Raw genomic sequence first — 22,532 nt, 5'->3', positions numbered from 1 at the left:
ATTAACAAGTACTAAAAAATATATAAATGATTTAAATCTAACTAGTTTTAATCAATAATTGTCTATTTTTGGTAAGTAGAAAAAATTACCCTTAAAATTCTATAATGTCACAAAAAATGTTTCTAAATGATCTAAATCTCTAGTTTCTAATTACTTAGATTAACTAAATAACTAAATTATGATATTCCAATTATATTACTCTAAAAATAATGACGTATGATTGAAACTACGTTCATTTTTAGTATACAAAAAAACACAAATGTTGTTTCTCGTGTTAAATGTGCGTGGATTTTCTTGTATTGTCTACATGTACGCATGCATTTGCAAACAACAAAACTTTCTCGATTTGTGTGTTGAATGTCTGTATGAGATTCGTTCAGGTCACACATTGGGACTTACAGGTATGTTTGTGTAACTACCGGCAGATGAACTGAAGGTATGAGATCTTGGGGCCAAGCCGTAGCCTGGCTTAGGAACGTGCCGGAGAGCGCTTACAACTGCATCGGAATCAAACACAATTAATTAGATTAATTAGACGCGATCGTCGCAGCAATTAGCGATTAAATTACAGATTAGATTACTTAATAAAATCAGGCAAATAAATAAAAAATAAATAAATCAAATAATATAAAAATATACTAGAATAGAGGAGAGAAAAATCGACAGTAACAACAATCATTACAACAACGTAACCTGCGTGTGTCCTTTCGCTTCAAATGAGACATCTACTTTGTTCTTGTTGAGAAGAAGACGTGTTAAGTGTGTGTGTTTGTGTATGAATGGAGTGAATGGATTGATTAACAAAGCAAACGGGAAAACAACATACGAACATTTAAGTACCAAAACTGAGAATTTTTCAAAGAATGAAATTTTTGATTTATTTTAGATGAATTTTCTATGCATTTCTTCGGTTTTGTTGTTTCCCCATATTGCGCTTGAAAACACTTATGGATGGCGTAGGCTGCAACAGTACTTACGTAATCGTTTCTTGCTGGTAACGTGGATGTCTTAAGTCCGTATCCGGGCCTCGGGACGTTTCGGAGCGAAGATACTACTGTATTTTTGTTCGTTTATAATACACAAGACCAAAAAAAAGAGGAGGAAAAAAAAAACAAAAAATCAAAAATAATACAAAAAAAAAAACAAAAATTTGCATGCAAAATTTAAGATAATTAAAAAAATAAATAAAACAAAACGACAACGAAACACAACACACAAACGACGGCGACATTGATATTATTGTTATAAAGATAAATTTATGAAATTTTTACATTTTTTAAAAATTTGAATCCTGAAAATTGTTTAAAATTTATCTTTATAAAACGCATGCTCAATATAAACGATGTGTGTATTCAAGAAAATTAAATAAAATCGACACATGCTCAATTTTGTTCCTCACCTCGGGTTGTTAAACCAATTTGAGAAACCTCTCAGATTACGTTTATTTATTTATTTTTTCTTTCGTATCTTTTTTGTTGTTGTAATTCATATTGAATCTTAGCAAATTCCTGTAAGTTTCTTACCGTTGTAACTAGGAATTTGTCCGATCGAACGTCCCATCGAGGAGCGACAGCTGATGGTTCTGTCGAAGTCGTCCTCGTCGAATGGCTTCGGATGGTCAAGGTTCCTAGACGGACTCGCTCCAACCGGAGACTCGTAGCGAAGACGATAAGTCGGCTCCTTGTTGGCTGATGGCGTTCTGCAAGGATTCAGCGTTTTAAGATGACGTTTCTGATGAAGACGATGATGAAATGTGATTTACCTCGAAGCGTTTCTCGGATCCAAATTGGCGGCCTTCCACTGCTTCAGCTTCTCGCGTTCCTTCACGTCCTTCAGGAACACCTTGCCGATGCCGCTCGCGCATTTCAGCAGCTCCTGCTCTTCCCTCCTCAGCTTCTCATCCATGATCTCCTGAGGAGTTCGCACCTCACCGTCCACGGCGTCCTCCTCATCGGACACAGGGACACCCTTGTATGTATCCGACCAACGCTTTCTCCTCTCTAAACATAAAACATAAACTCTTTACATTAAAAAAAAATACAATATTACACGCTGTAAGACTATATTGCATTGAATTCTACTACAGCGCCATCTGTTTTTAAGTTATTATTAGTACGAATTTTGATTTATAAGTTCAAATCAATAAGTAATGAGTATGAAATGGATTTTTTGATGTTGTTTTACCTGGATCTGTGTAAGGATAAGGCGGTGCTGGGAAATCGTCCCTTTCAATCTTTGGTTTCTCGTTGGGATTCGGCGGTTTGGCGCCCGGGAAATGCGCCAACTCGATGGGCTCCTCGTTGTTCATGTGCGGAGACTTGGGTCTTGGCGTTTCGCTTCTGATCTGATCGACGAGAACAGTCATCCCGGATCTGCTCTGTCTTCCGTACTTTCCGCCAGCTCCTTGGCTTCCCCTCAATGAATTTTGAGCTAAAAAAATAAAAACATAATAAGTCAACAGTCTTATTGGAAAGACCACAGTTTTGTCTTTAATTTGAGTATTCGATGATGTAATTTGCTCATATAGTTATCGAGTAATTAAATAAAACGTGAAGACGTTACAAAAATCAATATTTCTGGAAATTATAATTAGGATTATTTTTTTGTAATTTTAATATATTTATAAAGTTCGAATGAATACGTAAAAATTATTGAACTTTTGTTTAAAAAAAATCGAAAAAATAAAAATTTAGCAAAATTTTACATTAAGTTAAACAAATTGAAAGAGTGATCACTATGAAATACTTAAAAAATACTTGGTAAGTTTTATGTATTAAGTATGGAATATGTGTGATTTACGTCGAATTTGTCGAGTATTAAGTTGCAGATTGAAATGAATAAATATTGAATTTGACTTACATGTTGGTCTATGGAAATGGGGCGACATCGGTTGCTTATCGTACGGATCGATGGGTCTCTTCAGGTACCCTTGGGTGGGCTCCTCGGTTAGGTAACTATAGGTGCAAATTCTTGAAATATCGTCTGCGAGAGTCGCCGACTTGTTGTAATCCCTCAGAATGAGGCCGGGCGACGGAGTGCGGTAACTATAATGCTGCACACGTTCAAAGAACGAATAGAAAAAAATACACACATAAATAAATGAATAATAATAAAAGAAAGATATAAAATATAAGAGAAATATCGTAAAACAGAAATTCGTGCAATCAGCGAAATAAAATAGAACCTCGAAACGACGCGCTTTACATAACCGACGAAACCAGTTCGTCAATCCTCATCATCATCGCGTTTAATTGTTGTTGTCGATTGCGCAAGTTTTTGTCCTCTGTACTTATATGAAAATTCATAATTATATAACCGGCTTTTATCGCTGCACAATGAGACGCTTTGAAACAAACCGAAACGTAATAAAATAATGCTAAAAAGCAGAGGATAACAAATCGAGATAATTGAAGACAAACCGCTCATTGTCGGAGTGGACAACAAATCTCTGCGTGTCCGAGATTAAAGGAGACGCAACTGAGTAATTGATTAATGTAATTTCCAATAACGTTCCATTAATTAAACTCGTTTATGCCACACCGCCACTTTTATGCAAACGGATAAACTTTTGCATACAATCCATCGCTAATTTGCAATTCCAACTGAAACGTATTCAAGTCAATTATGTAACTCGATTTAGGATGTTTCAACAAAACGATATTTGCATTCAGAATTTTACCTTTGTTTGACAATTTTGTTATAATTTTTCTAAAATTTGTTTACAGCAGCAGTTCTCAACATTCGAGCTGCGTTAACGTTTTTAATGGTTATCAAAATGACATCTGTCACTTTACGTCATAAGTGTCATAACTTGTATCTTTTAAACAATTGGGTCAAAGTAAAAAATATCTTGAGTCGGGTGACAAAAATTTTGAAAAACACTGGTTTTTCACATTTTAGGAAACACTGATCTCTGACAAAAAATTTAACTATCATTTAAAAAATGACAAATCTAGTTGGAAAATGCACAGTAATAGTAAAAATGAAATAAAATGTTCAATTCTAGAAAATATTTGATACAAAGCGAGTCATGTCTTCTTACGTATAGTTTTTGTTAATTATTTCTCAATCAATTAAGTAAAAGCACAGAACTATTACTGTGATATTTTTTTTTATCCATTACAGCTATGTAGCGTAAATCTAACCTACATCATCCTAACCTAAAATAAACAAAACATATTTTTGTTTTGATAATGACTTTAAGATGTGACTCATGTCTGGATTGTTTATTTTATGTTTCATTCATTCATAAATAACAACAGTCGATGTGATTAATTTATCAATGAATTATGGAACGGTATTTAGTGGAAGCAAGAAACGCTTGCCGAAAACGCGAACTGAATTCAATTATCTTCTGTTTGACTCGTGAATCATCGCGAATTCATGTCTAGACACACCAGCATTCACGTCTTAAATACTATACGCTTTCTTACAAACTACAAAGAATTTCGTATCAATTGTTAATTACATATTTTTTTAAATTTAAGAATATAAATGTTTTTTTCTATTTATATTCTTTGTGGTGATCAAATAATTGAAAAATCATCAACAAATATAGAACTAATCTGTGTTTTGTACATACGTCTGTCACTACCGTCATTGTTAAAACTTGAGACATTCCTTTTAAACACAAAGTAAATATGTTCACTCAACAGTTACGATGAACAAATCCAATTTATAATTAAAACGAAAAAAATGACATATGTTTTACCTAACAACTCATCACATTTCCAATTCCAGAAAATTGGTTTTTAAATTACGAAAGTTTTCCATGAATTTTCTCGCATAATTCATTCGTTATATAATCTTTATTTTTAAACAGTAATTATTGAAAGACAACTGCAATAAGATAGATCCACTATCTAAATTTAAGTTGTCTTATGTAATGTGGACTTCTAAATTTTTATTGTAGTTATAGTATGATTACAAGATAGTTTTATTATCTTGAAAATCTCGATTGTTAAAGCACTAACAAGATCTATACTTGAGAAACTAATAATAAACAAAAAATGTAAGTTGTTTATACATTAAAATCACCAAATATACTAGAGGGATTTCGAAAATATAAAGTTTTACATTATTTTTTTTCAGAATTTAATATTGATGATTATATTTCATAAAAAGTTTCTTGTAAATGTTGCTATTTTTATTTACAAATTTATCCTTTCTTTGCATTTCACTAAGCAAAAATAGTAAACAGATTGAATTATTGTTTTTTGTACACGTCATAAAAGTGACATTACTATTTGAAATATTTAAGTCATTTTATTTGTATTTTTATGTAATTTAAAGGAAAATTACAGAAAAAACATATTTTTCCTATAATTGATCCTTTTTATATTTTTATTTTCAATATTTTATAGATCAAATACGATAGTAATTATCAAATCACAAATCCATTACTATGCAACTCAATAAACACCTGTGTTTAAACAGTGGAATATGTTGAATAATCCTTAGTCTTTATACGTATGAATTATACAGAGCCGGCTTTAGGTAAGGGCTTAAATACTAAAAATTTGAAGTTTAAAAGATAAAACGAGCGAATAATCAATTAATATGCGTGTAACAGTAACGTTTCTAAAATACTTTACTAAATTTATATAATAGAAACAAAGGCGGTAATTATAGTAAAAAATAATATTAAATAAAAAAAAAGTAAAAAAAATAAACAAACCTTCCGGGACATGCTAGTTGGACTATACAAGGAACCATTCAAGCTAGGGGTGCGGGAACGAATTGAAAACTGCAAAAATTACATGCGAAACTCAAAAATAAAACGAAAAAGAAGGCGAAAATGAGAGAGAAAAAAAATGATATATGTGGTGAAATGAAATTGATTGAAAAAGAGATTTGTGTGTTTTTGTTGTCTTCAAGATGTGTGCGCTTACCTGCATATCGCTGACGCCGGAGCTGCTCATCCTGTCGAAATCTCTTGTCGTGTCCGTGGTGTAGGTGCAGTGGCCGTTTGTCTCGGAAGGACCGTTGAGGATCTGTCCGTTCTCCGTTGGTCCTGGACCGCATCGCGGATGCCAGATGGCACCTCCTTGGAGGTACATTTCTTCGCCATCTCCGAACGGATCGCCGCACTTGGTGCAACGGGCGCAAGTCGGATGGAAATGATGATTATCTCCAGCCTAAAACACACATAAAAAGTTGATTAGTTCAAATCAATCGTTAATTAAAAAATTAGCTTTATTAGTCTTATTTTGTTCATTTAGAAATTAGTTAAAATCAACTAAGAATTAAATTTTTAATTTACTTAAATTAAATGATAATTAGTTCAAAAGAACCGCACATACAATCATTATTTTTTTCATTTGCATCAATTAATTAAAAATAATCTATATTTTAGTGACTAGTAAAAATAGTTCAAATATTTTTTTAATTAGTTCAAATAAACCGATTATGTAATCATTATTTTTCTACTCTCCATCAATTAATTCAAATAAACTAGCAATCGAACTTTTATTAGTCTTTCTAGTATAAATTAGTTCAAATACACCGATCTTGGAATATCTCTATATCAAATTAAAGTGATGATTAATGTAACAGTCATTTAAATGTTAATTATTTATATGATGTGAAAACGCTGACGAAATTATTAATTTACTTTTATCAAAATGAATGCGATTTTGATGGGTCAAAGGTTAGAAATGATAAGAGTATTTAATTGAAATTACGTTTGCAATTAAATGAAAAGTCATAGTGGAAGTAATTATGGAATAAATGCATGAAATACGAATGCAGACAGGTGATTTATTTAACATAAATTTAATGGCGACTTAAAAGAAGTTATGCAACATTTCCTGACATTGCTCGATAACGACCGGATGCGCAAAAAGAAAAACACTTTTTTTCCGGTGGAAAACCTCTTGAAAGATGAATGACTTTTATATATACATTTATTACTCGGGGAAAACGGCGAAATTGCAATTAGACATAGTTTATGGAGTATTGTTAATGGGAAACAGGTGTTTTATTCTGTTGAAAGCGTTTCCAAACGTAATGGTCAAAACGTTACTTATTTTAAGTGTCTCTATTAGTTCATATGAAACAGTCGTATAAAATATCTTAGAATTGACAGGATATATTTAGCAACTGTATCAACTCAATCATTCTAATGTCAAATATCTGTCAATACATAAAATATTTTAAAAAAATCTTCTCTTGCGAATTTTCAAGTAAATATTAGTATAAAGTAGTTTAAATACATCTTATTAGGACTAAAATTAGTTCAAATGGATCAGTCGTATAACATATCTTGGAAATGACACATAACATTTAGCAGCTATGTTAAGTTAAAGTTAATTGATATATTAGATAATTGTAATGTCAAATATTTGTCAATAACTTTAATATTGGTTAGGAAATCAAAATCATTTAAATTAAAATATTTTAAAAATCATCTTTCTTGAGTTACTTGAAAGTAGTTCAACTAGATAATTTTATTAGAACTAAAATTAGTTCAAATGAATCAATCGTATAAAATATATTGTAATTCATAGATATTTAGCAGCTGTATCAACTCAAATTTTATATAATGATTAGTTTATTTAGATCATTTTAATCTCAAATATCAAAATAATTTAAATTAAAATATTTTTAATAACCTTCTGTTTTTTTTCGTATTTTTAAGTAAATATTAATATAAAGTATTTGAAATAGATACATCTTATAAGAACTAAAATTAGTTCTATAAAATATCTTAGAATTGACAGATAACATTTAGCACCAGTTCCAACTCAAATTGTATATAATGATTAGTTCAAATTAATTGATATTTTAGATCATTCTAATGTCAAATATCTGTCAATAACTTTAATATCGGTTAGTAAATTAAAATATTTTTTTAATAATCTTCAGTTTCTTGCGTATTTTGAAGTAAATCTTAGTATAAAGTAGTTCAAATAGATACATCACGTTAGAAATAAAAAAAATATAACATTTATGTATTTGCAATATTTAAGAAATCTTAATCATATGTTAAATTTGTCATTTTCTAATATATTAATCCAATTAGTCTTTACAAAAGCTTTACACCTTTTTCTTAGTTAATCATTAAGAATTTCCAGTGATTCGTAGCAAATTGAGTTTTGAATGTAAAAAAATGTTTAGTTTTACCTGAAGAACTTTTCCGCTGATGAAGCGATTGCAGTAGGCGCACTTCACTCCGAATTGGGTGTGGTAGTCCTTCTCGCAGTACGGTTTACCATCGCGGCCCATGTATTCGCCGTGAAGAACGACATCGCAAGTGCCGCACTTGAAGCACCAGACGTGCCATTGCCTATCCAAAGCCACAAGAGCTTGGCCCTCTTTCAGCTCCTCGCGACACCCGGCGCACTCTGATCCAAAACAAGAACAAAAACAAAACACACAAAAAAATAAGTTAAGAACAAATCCTGAAACGCTCCATTTCCACAGGTAAACGGTGAATGCAAAATCTCGCGATTCGTCAAAGATGATAAGTTTCTCTTTTTTGTCACAAATAAATTTAAAAAAAAATAATAATAAAATTATGTAAAACATATTTAAATTAAAATTACAATAATATTACTTATTACAAACGAAACTGCAAAAAACATACTAACGTTATGACTAAGTGCATACAAGCTAATTCGTTGTAATCAACGTGTCCCCAATAGATGTTCTAGGCCATGTAAATGAGACCATCCACTCATACGCATTGTTCTTCATTTGACGATGATCAACATCATCATAATCATCATCAAAGAAGAAAAAATAAATAGAAACCCTAATTAAATGAATGGACGAACTTCAATTTACGAGTGGGATCCAACCTGACTCATCCGGGGACTTTATTTGGGTCAGACGTTAGGTAATGTACACACAGATCCACGTTACAAATTAATTCGGGTCAAAATCGTTGAACCGAAACAACAAAAAAAAATATAATTATGTAATTTCACTCATTTCTTTTACAATTTGCAAGGTTACAATAATAAACTGAATTCTTACATTAATTCGGTTACATTTGTTTTGAAGGTTATTTACTTGTATTTAGAAAATTTAGAAAAAAATGGTGTTTTTTGTAGACCAAATAAATAATCAAGTGTCCGTGTTGGGTCACATTTTATATTTGTTTTACACTGCTTGTCAAAGTGATGTGACACATTTAATTATTTTTTAGGTTAGATTATTAAGATAACTTAATCTAATTAAATGTACTTAAATTCATTTAGATTAGGTTATGTTGACTAATTCTTAATTAATTTTATAATCATGTGTCAGTCAATCAGGTCAAATTTTATATGTCAAAATGACGTTGTACATTTCAATATTTTTAAGGTTAAGGTAATTTAAAAAAAAATGAATAAACTGAAATTAATTTAGAAACTGAACCAGACGTTTCGAAATAGATTCGATTTATTTGCATAGATGTATTTTTTTCTTCTTTTGTTTAAAAAAAAATGCTTTCAAGTTGCTTCAATTTTAATGGATTGCAAGAAGAACACTGTGTTTACACTGAAGGATAATAGACGTCTCGTCTATAATTAGGTTACATTAAATTTACATTCGTTCCGTTCTTCCGAATACTGAATGCAGTGTATTACGTAGAATTATGTTAATATGTTGGTATTCCCTGAAGTAAAGATATTAAATTTTAGAATTTGTAAAAAAAAAACAATTTTATTAAATTCTTGAGTTAAAATTTATTTGTCAAGTACTGCGTAATGTTAAATGTTTGATAATAAAGAATTGTACTCAATAATTAAAGAATTGCTTGTAGAGTATTGCGTAATAGGAGTGCAGTGTATTACTTTGAATTATGTATTACTCTCGAACGTTTCGGTTCTCGAACAAAATAAATAATAGAAAAAAAGTCTAATTTTCGAACAGAAAACTTTTGTAATATTTAGAAGTAGAATAGTTAAAATCTTATTAAATAATTCTTCTTTTTAATTATATCTGCTTCAATAATTACGTAAACTTAAAAACACTTGCATTTATGAAACAATTAATGTCAAAATTAACGGGACATTAGTTTACCTAATTAATACACTTCTTGTCAGCAAAACAAATTGGAAAATTTCAAATTATTTAACAAAATTAAACTAATTATGTTTATGAAATTAATAAACAAAATTACGTTTTTTTTTTTATTATTTTACAGTTTCTTATATTGTATTAAGTAATATTAAAGTAGAATTAAGTTAAAATTGAACATTTACACTATTTATATACAAATTATGTACATTTTTTTGACGAATTCGTTGAAAATTTTAGCATAAGAAATTTACTACTAACATAATACAAGACATAGAAAAAATACATGCAAGTATACATACCATTCCTTTTGGGAGGCGTCACTTTCTTATCTGTTAATAAATATGATGGTTATTAATATTATTGCGTATTAATCGTGTGCCATGAAAGAAAAAGAGAGTTACGTGAAATTTTGTGAATCATTCGTTCGTAGAGTCCAAATGTTAATATTTTTTTTGTTATAAATATTGCAAATTCGAACAGTCTCATTCCTTGAATTAATTTTGTTTCAGTCATGATATTTGTTTAATGAATAATTTAGAAATTAGTTGAATAGTTTTTTTTTAGGTTAAAAATGTTTTGCTTTTAGTGATTTTTCATGTTTATAAGTTTATTTGATGATTTTGAAAAGAAAAATACTATAATAAAGTTGAAAATCTGAGATTTTTTTGATTGTATAATGATATTGATTGTATAATAATAGTTTTTTTAATTTATATTTTCTTTGAATAATAATTTCAATGATTATAAATTGATTTTATGCTACTTATTATTTCAAAAAAACACAAATAGATGGAGACACTTGTGTTTCGATTTAAGAACATTCTTGTTGAAGTTATAATTTCAGAAAATATTAAATTAAATAAATTAAAATTTACATAAAAAAGAAACATTTTTATATAATTATATAGAAAAATAGATATAATTACATTTAATGTATTCAGGTTCTTAATTATTTCCTTAATTATATTAAGTTGGTACAATTCCAAATGTCAATTAAAAAACAATGACATAACCTTAAATTAGAGTAGCAAATATATTTGACAGATGTCATATTAGTTAATAATTATATGAATTGATATAAAGTAAAGTAAGATTTTACAATGATTTAAGAAATATTATTTCAATACACTCTAAAGAAAAGTCAGTACAGTTGAATGTAAATTATATTTTACTGCAAGAACTTTCAAAATTGTGATATATTTTTAGATACAATTCAAAGTGTATCCTAATTTTTCAATAAGTTTTATGAGAAAAATACTAAATATTTCTCACTTAGCCTAATTCTTTAAATGTAACTAAAAAATCTTCATTTTTTTTTAAATATATTAATAAAACACAAGATTTTGCAAAGACAAAATTTGTTAATTCATTTATTAACTATGCAATAAAGTTTATTATTTGTATGTTTTTTCCAAACGTTTATTTGAGTACAATGAAATGCACTTTAAAACCATAAAAAAAAACAAGTGACAAGGCAAAAGAATTACTGTTATTGTTATCCTTGATGTTATTATTAGAATTTTCCATCGTATAAGTCATAAACTAACGAGTTAAGTATTCATGCCTTCTCAGAACTTTGAAATGGTTGAATTCGTATTAGTTTTTATGAAAAACAAAAGAAAAATAAGTAAATTCGAAAAATTTTTTTTTTTAATAAATTTTATTTATTAATATGAATAAATGCAATTTTTATTAAATGATTTTTATTACTAGTTATGTGAACGTTAAATATTTCCCGAATTTTGTTAAAAAGTTAAATTTTTGTTTTATTAAATGATGTTTCCTATAATTATGTGCATTGTAGAGATCATCTAAGTTCTTGTTAAATGATCTTTAAGTGCATGTTAGATTTTCCTTGATTATACGTACTTTGAATTTTGTTGTTGTTGTTGTTAAACAAAAAGAGATCAATAAATTTATTAAGCTTTGGTGCATGAATATATTGAAATTTTAGGAAAGCGAAATAAAATCTGCAGATTATATAAAAGAAGCCAAAGAAAAACAACTTCAAGCAAAACATTTCAAACCAATCAATGTAAAAGTGAGATGAGAGGAAAACTGTGCTCTTAGATAGTATTTAGCGTGTAGTGAAGATTGAAATGACTGTGCATTAGGTGAGCACTACTTCCTTGCCAAAACTACCGAAGACTCTTGAGAAATTGCGTAAATTATATGTATATATATAAAAAAAAGGGAATGAAACGTTCTCGCTAAAACTTGTAATTATGTGAAGTAGATGATTCGTTTCCTCGATAATTACGAGCGGACGTATAAATAATCAATAAAAATAAAGCTGCAAATCCGTGCAATTTGTCTTCTTACCGTTTGGGTTGTTGGTGATGGGGCTGGTAGCAGCCGGAGTCGAACCTTTCCTCACAGGTATATGCATGCATTTCTCGCAGACCACCTCCTTTCCATTGTAGGTGACTTTTTCACCAGACGGGAACGGCTGTCTGCATCTGGCGCACGTGAAACACTTCTGATGGTAGGTCTTTCCTAAGGCAGAGACGACCTGAAAACAACAGATTCATACAATTACCTACGATTCGCATTTAAAGTAATGATGATGGTGATGATATGTATGTAGAAGTTAATTCGTTCGACATTTCGAAAGTAGACAAAGACTTAAGTCTGTAATTTTGTTGAAATACAAGTAAATAATACTACTGTAATCATGAAATATAAACAAGTTTCTTTTATAGTTTCGAAAATCTACATTTTAGGGAATTCAAAGTAATGATAATAGTGATTATGTTATGTATGGAAAAGTTAATAGGTTTGACATTTTGAAGGTGCACAAAGTCTGTAATTTTGATGAAAATAATACTGCAGTATTCATTTTTTTTTTGTAGTAGTCGAATTATTATGTAAAATTTTGAAAGTCTACATTTTACGGAAAACAAAGAAATTGTATTATGTATGTAAAAGTTGATAGGTTTGATATTTCGAATATAGACAAAGATTTAGGACTGTCATTTCGATATAATACAAGTAAATAATATTGTAATAATCATGAAATATAAACAAGTTTTTGTTGGTATCAAATAATTATGTAATATTTTGAAAATCAAGGTTTTAGAGAAAACAAAGTAATGTTGATGGTGATTGTATGTAAAAGTTAATAAGTTTGACATTTCGAAGGTAGACAGTCTGTAATTTTGATAAAAATAATACTGCATTAATCATAATATAAAAACGTTTTTGTAGTAGCCGAATTATTATGTAAAATTTCGAAAATCTACATTTTAGATGATAAAAAAAATATTTCAGAACTGAAATTAACAAAATAAATAATTATGCTTCATTTTCAGAGAATTGCTATATAGTTAATAGAAATAATTGAATTTTAAAAAAAAGTTTTATGTATAAAAATCACATATATATATTATTAAGTTGGTAAAATTTCAAATATCAATTCAATTGATTGCAAATTTGAAACGTGGTCCATACTAGACAGCTGTCAATAAAAATAAATTGACATAACTTTAAATTAGAGTAGAAATTATATTTGACAGACGTCATAATAGCAGTTACTATGTGTCAATTATTTGAATTGATAAAAGTAAGGTATGATTTTACAATGATTTAAGAAATATAATTTCAATGTACTCAGAAGAAAAGTCAGGTCAGAACTTTGAAAATTATGTTAGTTTAGATACAATTCAAAGTATATACTAATTTCCAATAATTTTTATGTAAAAAAATACTAAATATTTCTCACTTAGCCTACTTTTTTTTGAGTTTTATCAAAGAATATTTTTAAATGTAACTAAAAATTATTCTTTTTTTTAATATTATTAATATATTAATATTAGACAAATTATTAAATATTTATAATTGAATAAGTTTTATGAAATAAATTTCTTCATTTCTTCGATTTTTTTATATCAGTTAAGCAGAAACATTTTGGTCGATAGACTTTTAGTCGAAAAGACTATTTTTTTATATTGTTGTAATAAAATAGAAAGATTAAAAAATATATATTCACGCTTGTTATTAACAGAATTACGTGTTGAATATCAATAAACGTTATGTAATGCAATCTTCAGCATTAAGAAAAGATAGATCAAATTAGGTGGCATTGGATGGATGAGTCGACGGATTACCGTCTTTTGTTCTTCGGATACTGAATGTATACTTAAAACCTATACACGTATATCAAATATACACTTGCCTCTCCTTCGACGTAGTCGCCGCAGGTGGCGCATTTGCTTCCAAAGTTCTTCTGGTAATCGGCCGTGCAGTAATAAGCACCGTCTTTGGAGAAGAAGCCGCCTTGGGCCAACGAATTGTTGCAGATCGTGCACTTGAAGCATTCCGTGTGGAAGTACTTGTCCTGCACACGGAGCACCTCGCCGGAGCACTTCTTCTTGCACGCCTGGCACAGAGTTTTACCTACAAACAACAAGAAACAAAAAATCAATAAAAAAAATCACACAAAAACATGTAATATTACACCAACAAAAATATATAAGATTATAGACAAAATCAACGTTAGATCATCTCGTCTCAAGGTTATCACAATGCACAGTTCTTCAAATTTGCGGTGGTTGCGTAACGTGGGCGGCTTATCCTTATCTACTCTAGTTGGCACAAAAAAACGCGGTTTAAAGATAACAAAAACCAGTAATAATCGTCGATACAGGAACTACAAACAAACCGCTGTTTCCACATTTAATTATAATAATTTTGTGCCAATTGATTTAAAGGAAACAACAATAATTTAACTTTTTGCGGTTTTTATTGAACAACAACAGAAATAAAACAAAAATAATAATTATTTATTTCTCCTCTTCACTTTGAAACGTCGTACGCAATGAAAATATATTGACGTAAATCTATAAAGTTGGTACAAATCCAAGTGTCAATTCAATTGAGTTCAAATTTAAAACATTTGATCACAGTTGGTAAGAGAGTACGTTCATATTGACAGCTGTCAATTAAAAACTGACTTAACCTTAAAATAGAGTAGTCTTTATATTTGACAGATGTCAGATTAATTTAACACAAGTTTGTTTAACTGTGATAAATAAAATTAACTGACTGTCTTCATAACTGTCATATTAATGCTGACAGACAACTGTCAATTAAAAACTGATTTAACCTTAGTAATAGTGTTTATATTTGACAGATGTCAGATTAGTTTAACACAAGTTTTTTAACTATGATAAATAAAATTAACTGACTGTCTTCATAACTGTCAGATTAAACCTGACAGACAGTTGTCAATTAACCTTAAAAATGAGTATTTTTTATATTTGATAGATGTCAGATTAGTTGATACGTGTCAATTATTTGAATTGATATATAGTAAGATTTAAGAAATACAATTTCAATGCAATCAACAGAAAAGTCAGATAGTTTGATACAATTTTTAGATACATTTCAAAGTGTATCCTTAATTTCCAACCTGTTACGTTCAGTTACTTAAATTTCAACGACAGATGTCGCTGTCCGCTTGTACTGTTACACTAATAATAATTCCGCTTTTTATATGTAATTATTATACAGTTATATAAATACTTTAACCTTACTACGTACATTTTGCAAAAAAAATCCATGTTACATTGTGCCGTTTACAAAAGCAAATATCCACTTGTTCTTATGTAAAGCAAACTCGAGTTGTGGTTTTGTTGTCTTTTTAGAGTGTGCTGAGGATAAATGCATTGTTAAATATAAAATAAAAAAAAATAGTAGATAAAGTAAACTTTCCATCTGTACCCAATATTTTCAATCTAATGACTTCGGAAAGTGCATGTTATTATTCCTATTAGTAAATCAATTTGGGTACGTTCGTAATGAGTGGGTAGAGCGAAGAGAATGAAGACGTACTTTCTCGAAAAACGGACAACGGGAATGGAATGATTGATCAAGGCTTCCCCGGCTGCTGCGGTGAATATAATCTGAGACCAGAAAAATCCGGCTCCGGTTTCCTCTATAATCTCACTTTGTGGTGCACTACGAAAAGATAAATAACACTTGGGTTCTAATAATCACTGGTAGGTTGAGAAGTATACATCATAGGTATATTCATCAATCTTGTGATACGCTTCAATTTTAAAGACGGCAATGATCAATCTTGTTTCTGTAATGCATAGAATTTATATTATATGATCATATTTAAAACTAATTCGCTGTTATATAAATTATTATATTACGTAGAACAAAAACAAATATTTGTAACCTCTTTAGTTTATTTCTTTACTGTTGACAATATTGTAAACTCACAAAAGTTAAGCAAGATGGGTCACATGCATCCATAGAGTGGGTGATAAAATTATACTTTTCCTGCTTATAATACACAGATACGTTGTCGATTATGAATTAGAAATGAAACTTCCTAACAAATATTTTAAAAAACATAAAATTAATAATTGTGCAAAATTAATTGAAAGGAAATAATTTAATTATCAGTACAATATCGTACAATTGGCTTAGATAATAAGTTTTTATCAATTTTGAGATAAAATTCGATGTTCCAGACTACATGACTGTCAAATTGCAAGGGTCATAACCTTAGCAGAAATAAATATCGATCAAATAAAATGGTAACGTTTCTTTTATGACAGCTTTTGTAACTGATGTTTTTATTTATGATTAATAAAAAAACTGACAGTCTTCATAACTGTCAAAATGAATGACATATTTTTAATAAAAACAAGTCAAAAAAAGTGTTAAAACAGAATAGTAACGTTTCTTTTATGACACTTTATAAAAGTGACATTGAAGGCATTGATGAAGTCTTACTAATTCCATTAAGTACACACGTGGAAGACCTATAATATTATATAATGCAATGTAACGAATAATGCAAATATGAAAATATACCTAAATTTACACTTTTCATATAAAATTCTAAATTATTTGTATAATTTTATAATTAATAAAAAAAAATATGTAAGTTTGTTTTTCCTCTTTTGTAAGTTGTGAAAATTACTAAAATACGAAACAAAATAGAACAGTTTTGTAAGTATCTGGTGTCTGGTGGTATAATATGAAACAGATTTTTGCGGCGGCCGGTTTTTATTTTTAGCGGCGAATTCCTCTGGGAAAAGCAAGAAAGTAAGAACGAGGGAAGAACAAGAACGGAGCGCAGGAGCGGTGCTGCTCGTGCCTCCTTCACCTCCTCTTCCTCAACGGCGTGCTAAAAATGATTGTGCGACCGTTCGCTCCTTTCGAGAGAGGCCGATAATTGACTGGAAGCAGTCATAACAGAGTGGCGAAAAAATAAAAATATACATAAAGAACGCGGATTGCTTCACACATACACACACAAAATATGTGGCTCCTGCATTCCATCTTCTCGACTTTGGAAGCAGATGTTTTAACATACAATGCTGCATCCGCACTGGGCGTGATACGAGACACGAATGTCTGTCAGACGCACCAACTGTTATTGGTTGTCATGGAGATCGAAAGTGATCTGACGTTTCTTCGTCTTCTTCGATTTGGTTAGTATCTTGATCTGACAGTTGCTGTTGCAATATTACACATTAAAACATAACCATACCAACTTAAAGAAATATTTATCACTATAATTGGTTAATGTCAAATGTCATTCAATTAGCTTAAGTTGGCTAAGGTATGACTAAAAATGTTCAGATATATGCTCGTTTTGTTCATCATTAACAAAGTCTAAGGTATGATATGATTACCAACTGCTATTATGTAATTCAACCTCTAATGATCAGCATTACAATACATTTCCAAGTACTTGTAAAGTACCGCATAATGAATTAGATTCCCATATTGTTACCTAATTGCAGAGTTTATTAGTTTATCAACTAGTATTTACCAATTTAAATTACACTAAACTAGTTCTGAATTTCTACAACATTTTGATCTCGCAGAGGCATGACCTTTTGTAATATCAACTTGACAAATCTTTTCAAAACGTCAACAAATTGACAAATAAATATGTGCTTGTCAAGTATCGAGTTTTTTTTTTATATAAGAAGTCTTTAAGAAATAGGCAAGTACTTGTCAAGTATCGATTTTTTATTAATAATATTTGTGAATGTGAAATAGGCGTATTATATTATATAGATTTTAAAATGAATAAAGCAACGAATCTTAATATTACGAAGAAGATGTAATAAGTTTATATAATAATTTATCTTTTAAAGAAACCAAATGAAGTTTAATGTTCCGTAATTGTTGTGTACGCTCATTATTTGCAATTATTTTGCCTTGTAATTAAACGCTTTCAATGGGGCGCATGTTGAAATATGAGCAATTAAAATTAATTATTCAATTAATGTTTAATGTTCGCTGCATTCATAGTAAATCTTCACGAATCGTCTCTAAAGAAAAATGCTTACGTTTCACGCCGATTGGCGTTTCCTCCAAATAAGCGTAAGAGTATTTCATGCAACATGGAAAATTATTATCTAATTAAAACGTATTTATTATATATAAATAAAGTTTTTTAATTGAATAAATTCATTATAAATTTCACGATTATAAATTAAAATAGTCTTTATAAAGGGTGTCCCAAAATTAACGCAAGATTTGAATTAAATAGAAAACACAGTTTTTAGTCTTCAGATTGTGTTTTTTTTTTGGGGTTGCTGCACAAATGGCGGCAAATCAAATCTTGCGTTAATTTTGGGACACCCTTTATTATTTAACTATAATAATATAGATCAGTGTTTCCCAAATTTATGTATTAAAGACATGAAATTTAACTTTATTGTTGCAAAAAAAATTTCTTAAGTATACTTTTACTAAAAAACAACTTTTAATTGAAATTTACTATCTTACTTTATTATTAGTGTAGAAAATTAACCAACAAAAATCTGAACATTTTGATTTACATTTAGCATAAAATAAAGTTTGACTTAATTAACAGTTCCCAAAAATTTTAAAATTAAACATACAAACAAAAATTGGGTCGGAAATACACGTCACAATAGTAGTTACTGCGATCTTATTTGTAAATTAGAACATTAAAACCTTGAATTGTTGTGTTGTTGTTTTTTGAACAGTTAATGATAAAACGGGTCTATTGACATTGTAATTAACATGGAAACTATATATACATGTATTGCGAAACAGCTACACACAATTATGTCACGTTGCTTGGAAACCAAATAATAATCCTACACGGGTTGCGTCACGTTTTATCTCTAAATAATTTAGCCTTGCCGCTGGAATTCGTAAAAATTACAATATTCAATGTTATATTTGTTTAGTTCTTAATTTATAGTTTTTAAGTTTGAGTCACTAATGTATAGATGATTTAGTATTATATACTTGATTCTCATCATATTATTTGCGTTTACTTATGTATAGTGTTAATAATTTTAAAAAGAATAAGTAAGGTTAGAGTTGTACTCAATACTAGTTTAACGCATCCTTTTTTCATGAAAATTTTTCAGATTCAGTTTAATATATTTAGTTTATAATGATGATTTATACATCAGGAAATGTTATAAAAATGAATAGAATTTAAATTTTATAATAAATGATTTAAGGTCTATTCTCAATGTGTGGGTCGCGCCCTAGGGGGTCGCGTAAAATATTTGGAGGGTCGAAAAAAAATTAATGACAGATCGGGGGCTCGCAGAAACTTTTTATATCTAAAAGGGGTCGCAAAAACTTTTTATGTCCAAAAAGGGTCGCGGACCAAAAAGTTTAAGAATCACTGGTCTACTATTCATAGTTTGAATTTTAGATGCATAATATTTTTATTTTTTGTTTAATTGAAACGAATATTATTTCACATATAATTTACTATAAAAGTCTTATGTTTGACGATACTAAAATTAGGTTAGGTTGCATTAAACTGAAACCAGGTTAAACTAAAATTAGGTTAGGTTACACTAAACTGGTTTCAGTTTCGTCAAACATAAGACTTCGAACTAGTTACGGGCATAGTTTTATACTAAAATTAGGTTAGGTTAGATTAGTTTATTATAGTTTATAAACAACAAAACATCTACAATCTTTGAACTTGAACTAGTTACGAACATAGACTAATGTTTGACAATACTAAAATTAGGTTATGTTAAATTAGGTTATACTAGCTTATACACATCTATAATCTTCGAACTAACATAGTTACGAGCATAGTCTTATGTTTGACAAGTTTGTCAATACTAAAATTATGTTAGATTAAGATTCTAGTTTTATATGCAACAAAACATCTATAATCTTCGTACTAGTTACGGCCATAGTATAGTAAAATTTGGTTAAATTAAGTAATTATAGTTTATACGCAAATGAAACATTTACAATCATGCAAAATTTAATATATTAACATATTTCATTTATAAATCATTCTGTAATATTAAATTTGTAGCTAAGTATAATTTTTATAAAAAAAAATATTATAAAATATGAAATTGCAAGCACGAAATCGCGTATCTAAGGTGTAAGGATTATATACAAATAAGCCGTGTCTTATCTCTTGATTACATATTATATATATTTTGTGCGGATAACCGTAAAAATTTCGAGCCGCATTATGATCATCATCTTTCGCTGTCCGCGCGCATAAAGGAAATTCCATTTACGTAACGCTTTTTCAATTTGTTCGGCCTTACATAAGGCGCGGCCAAGAAGAAACCTCTCTTTTCTTCGCATCTTTTGTCGGCCTTTCCTCCATCCAGCCTTTCCACACGCTCTTCATTTTTTTTTCGTCGCCACGTGCAACCGAGTATGACCAGATTTTTAACGCTCCACTGGACGACGTCCCCATGGAAACAGTTACCAATGATTTCGATTGTTTCCGATCGAATTGCGTAACCAGAATATTATTAATTGGATTGCTGTTATGTACATGTGGTTACGTATATATAGAAGCATATATGTATTTGTATATATATATGTATAGGATCGTTTGTGTTGAACACATGTGTGCAGCATCGCGTTTGCGGTTTTAGCATACAAAGATGCATTTAAATCTACCACAGCCTCCGGATGTCAACGACACACATGTTTATGTAAATTATTTGTTTATGCGCAAAGTGTATGTTCAGACTCTCTTAGCTGTTTACAGCCTATCTGGATGGATGATCTCTTCCATTCCTGGACTTACCCTTCTTGTTCGAATCGCTGCTATCCAAACTGTTGACGGCATTTTTCTCCGCCACCTGTTTCGTAGTCGTCTCGCTGTTGTTTTGCAATTGTTGTTGCTGCTGCTGCTGTTGTTGCTCGGACAGAATCAGCTGTTGGGTTGCAGCTTTTCCGCTGTCCAGTTTATCCAGCTTTTTGTTCTTTTTGCTCTTGAAACTTTTAAACATTTTGGCTGGCTTCTTTCTGTTTTCCCTGTGTCGCTCCTACTTCACCATATAACTTTCACCTTCGTTGAACCTGACGCAAGTGCAGAAGAAGGCTTTGAATTTCGGATGTCGCGTTGTCTAAGGCAACTGTATTTATTCAAGTTTCATTTTTTTTAATTATGCAATGGATTTCACTTGGCTGGCACATATATTTTTATAATATAAATTTCTGTTCAATAATGTTTTTTTTTAATAAAAAATACATTTATCCGAAATATCTTACAAATAAAATATTGAATTTATTTTTATTTAATATTCTTACTACTTAATTGATGTATTTAAAAATAGTTGGTCGTTTTTCCGAATATTAAGCTCATTTGTATAAGAATTATTATCACAAAGTTTCATTCTTTATTATTAAATTAGTAAAATTTTGTTCTTTTTCAATCTTCACTTTAGCACTTTAATACGATGGTCATTTATCCGAAATATCCTTTAGTTTACATTATTTAATTATTATTTATGAATCTTTTTATTAAATTTAGATTTTGTTAATTCTAAATATTCTTACTAATTTATTGATTTATTAACAAAAAAAAATGGTCATTTATCCGAATATTAAGCTAATTTGTGTAAAATTATTATTGCAAACTTTCATTATTTATTATTAAATTAGTAAAATTTTGTTCTTTTTCTATCATCACTTAAGCACTTTAATACGATGGACATTTATCCGAATATTAAGTTAGGTTTGTATAATTACTTTTGTAACATTTTATCATCTATTTACAATTATAGTTCTTCATTCTTCATTTTCCTTTAATAGGGCGTTCATTTATCAGAAAATTAAGCTACACCTATACAATTATAACATTTTATAATAATTCATTTAATATGAATTTAACAGAAAGATCGTTTTGTTTTGCATTACATACTTAATTTATCGCTTGAATAGGTTGGTCATTTATCCGAATATGTTGTTAGATGTGTATAAACATTATTGTAACATTTTATCATCTATTTATAAATATAGTGTATTTGTAATCATTTTCCTTTGATAGGACGGTCGGTTTATCCGAAAATTATAATAATACATTAATAATCTATCTAATTTGTCTCTCTCTTAATCCGCAGTTTATACCTTTAAGAGTTGATTGGTCATTTATCCGAATAATCAATTACTTATAATATCTATAATCATTCTAATTTTAATCTTCAATTTAAAGATTTGATAATTAACAGAAAAATCGCATTGTTTTGTTTCCTTAATTGGATATTTGTCCGAAAATATAAATA

The 22,532-nt window shown here is 29.3% G+C and overlaps 1 protein-coding gene across 5 annotated transcripts in view; it reads right to left on the bottom strand.

Annotated features, from left to right (window-relative positions):
• Positions 1 to 366: 366 nt before the first annotated feature.
• Positions 367 to 22,532, bottom strand: part of LOC108556507 (actin-binding LIM protein 2-like) — a 34,105-nt gene continuing 11,939 nt past the window's right edge. The window contains exons 2-13 of one of the 5 annotated variants that reach the window (XM_017912672.1): positions 21,053 to 21,327; positions 14,186 to 14,406; positions 12,334 to 12,523; positions 10,311 to 10,340; positions 8,125 to 8,345; positions 5,892 to 6,137; positions 5,678 to 5,746; positions 2,860 to 3,052; positions 2,185 to 2,430; positions 1,763 to 2,000; positions 1,524 to 1,699; positions 367 to 497 (exon numbers count right to left, since the gene is read on the bottom strand). In XM_017912672.1, coding sequence (XP_017768161.1) covers positions 382 to 497; positions 1,524 to 1,699; positions 1,763 to 2,000; positions 2,185 to 2,430; positions 2,860 to 3,052; positions 5,678 to 5,746; positions 5,892 to 6,137; positions 8,125 to 8,345; positions 10,311 to 10,340; positions 12,334 to 12,523; positions 14,186 to 14,406; positions 21,053 to 21,257 — 2,151 coding nt within the window. In that variant the 5' untranslated portion in view covers positions 21,258 to 21,327 and the 3' untranslated portion in view covers positions 367 to 381. Of the gene's footprint in view, positions 498 to 758; positions 1,055 to 1,523; positions 1,700 to 1,762; positions 2,001 to 2,184; positions 2,431 to 2,859; positions 3,053 to 5,677; positions 5,747 to 5,891; positions 6,138 to 8,124; positions 8,346 to 10,310; positions 10,341 to 12,333; positions 12,524 to 14,185; positions 14,407 to 21,052; positions 21,328 to 22,532 lie in introns of those variants that run through there. The other 4 variants (XM_017912647.1, XM_017912679.1, XM_017912664.1 and 1 more) reach the window with 4 other exon arrangements.

Source organism: Nicrophorus vespilloides, unplaced genomic scaffold, assembly GCF_001412225.1.
Source record: "Nicrophorus vespilloides isolate i.1.1-1 unplaced genomic scaffold, Nicve_v1.0, whole genome shotgun sequence".
Taxonomy (NCBI): domain Eukaryota; kingdom Metazoa; phylum Arthropoda; class Insecta; order Coleoptera; family Silphidae; genus Nicrophorus; species Nicrophorus vespilloides.
The sequence above is the reverse complement of the archived record's forward strand: the minus strand, read 5'-3'. Positions and strand labels throughout refer to the sequence as shown.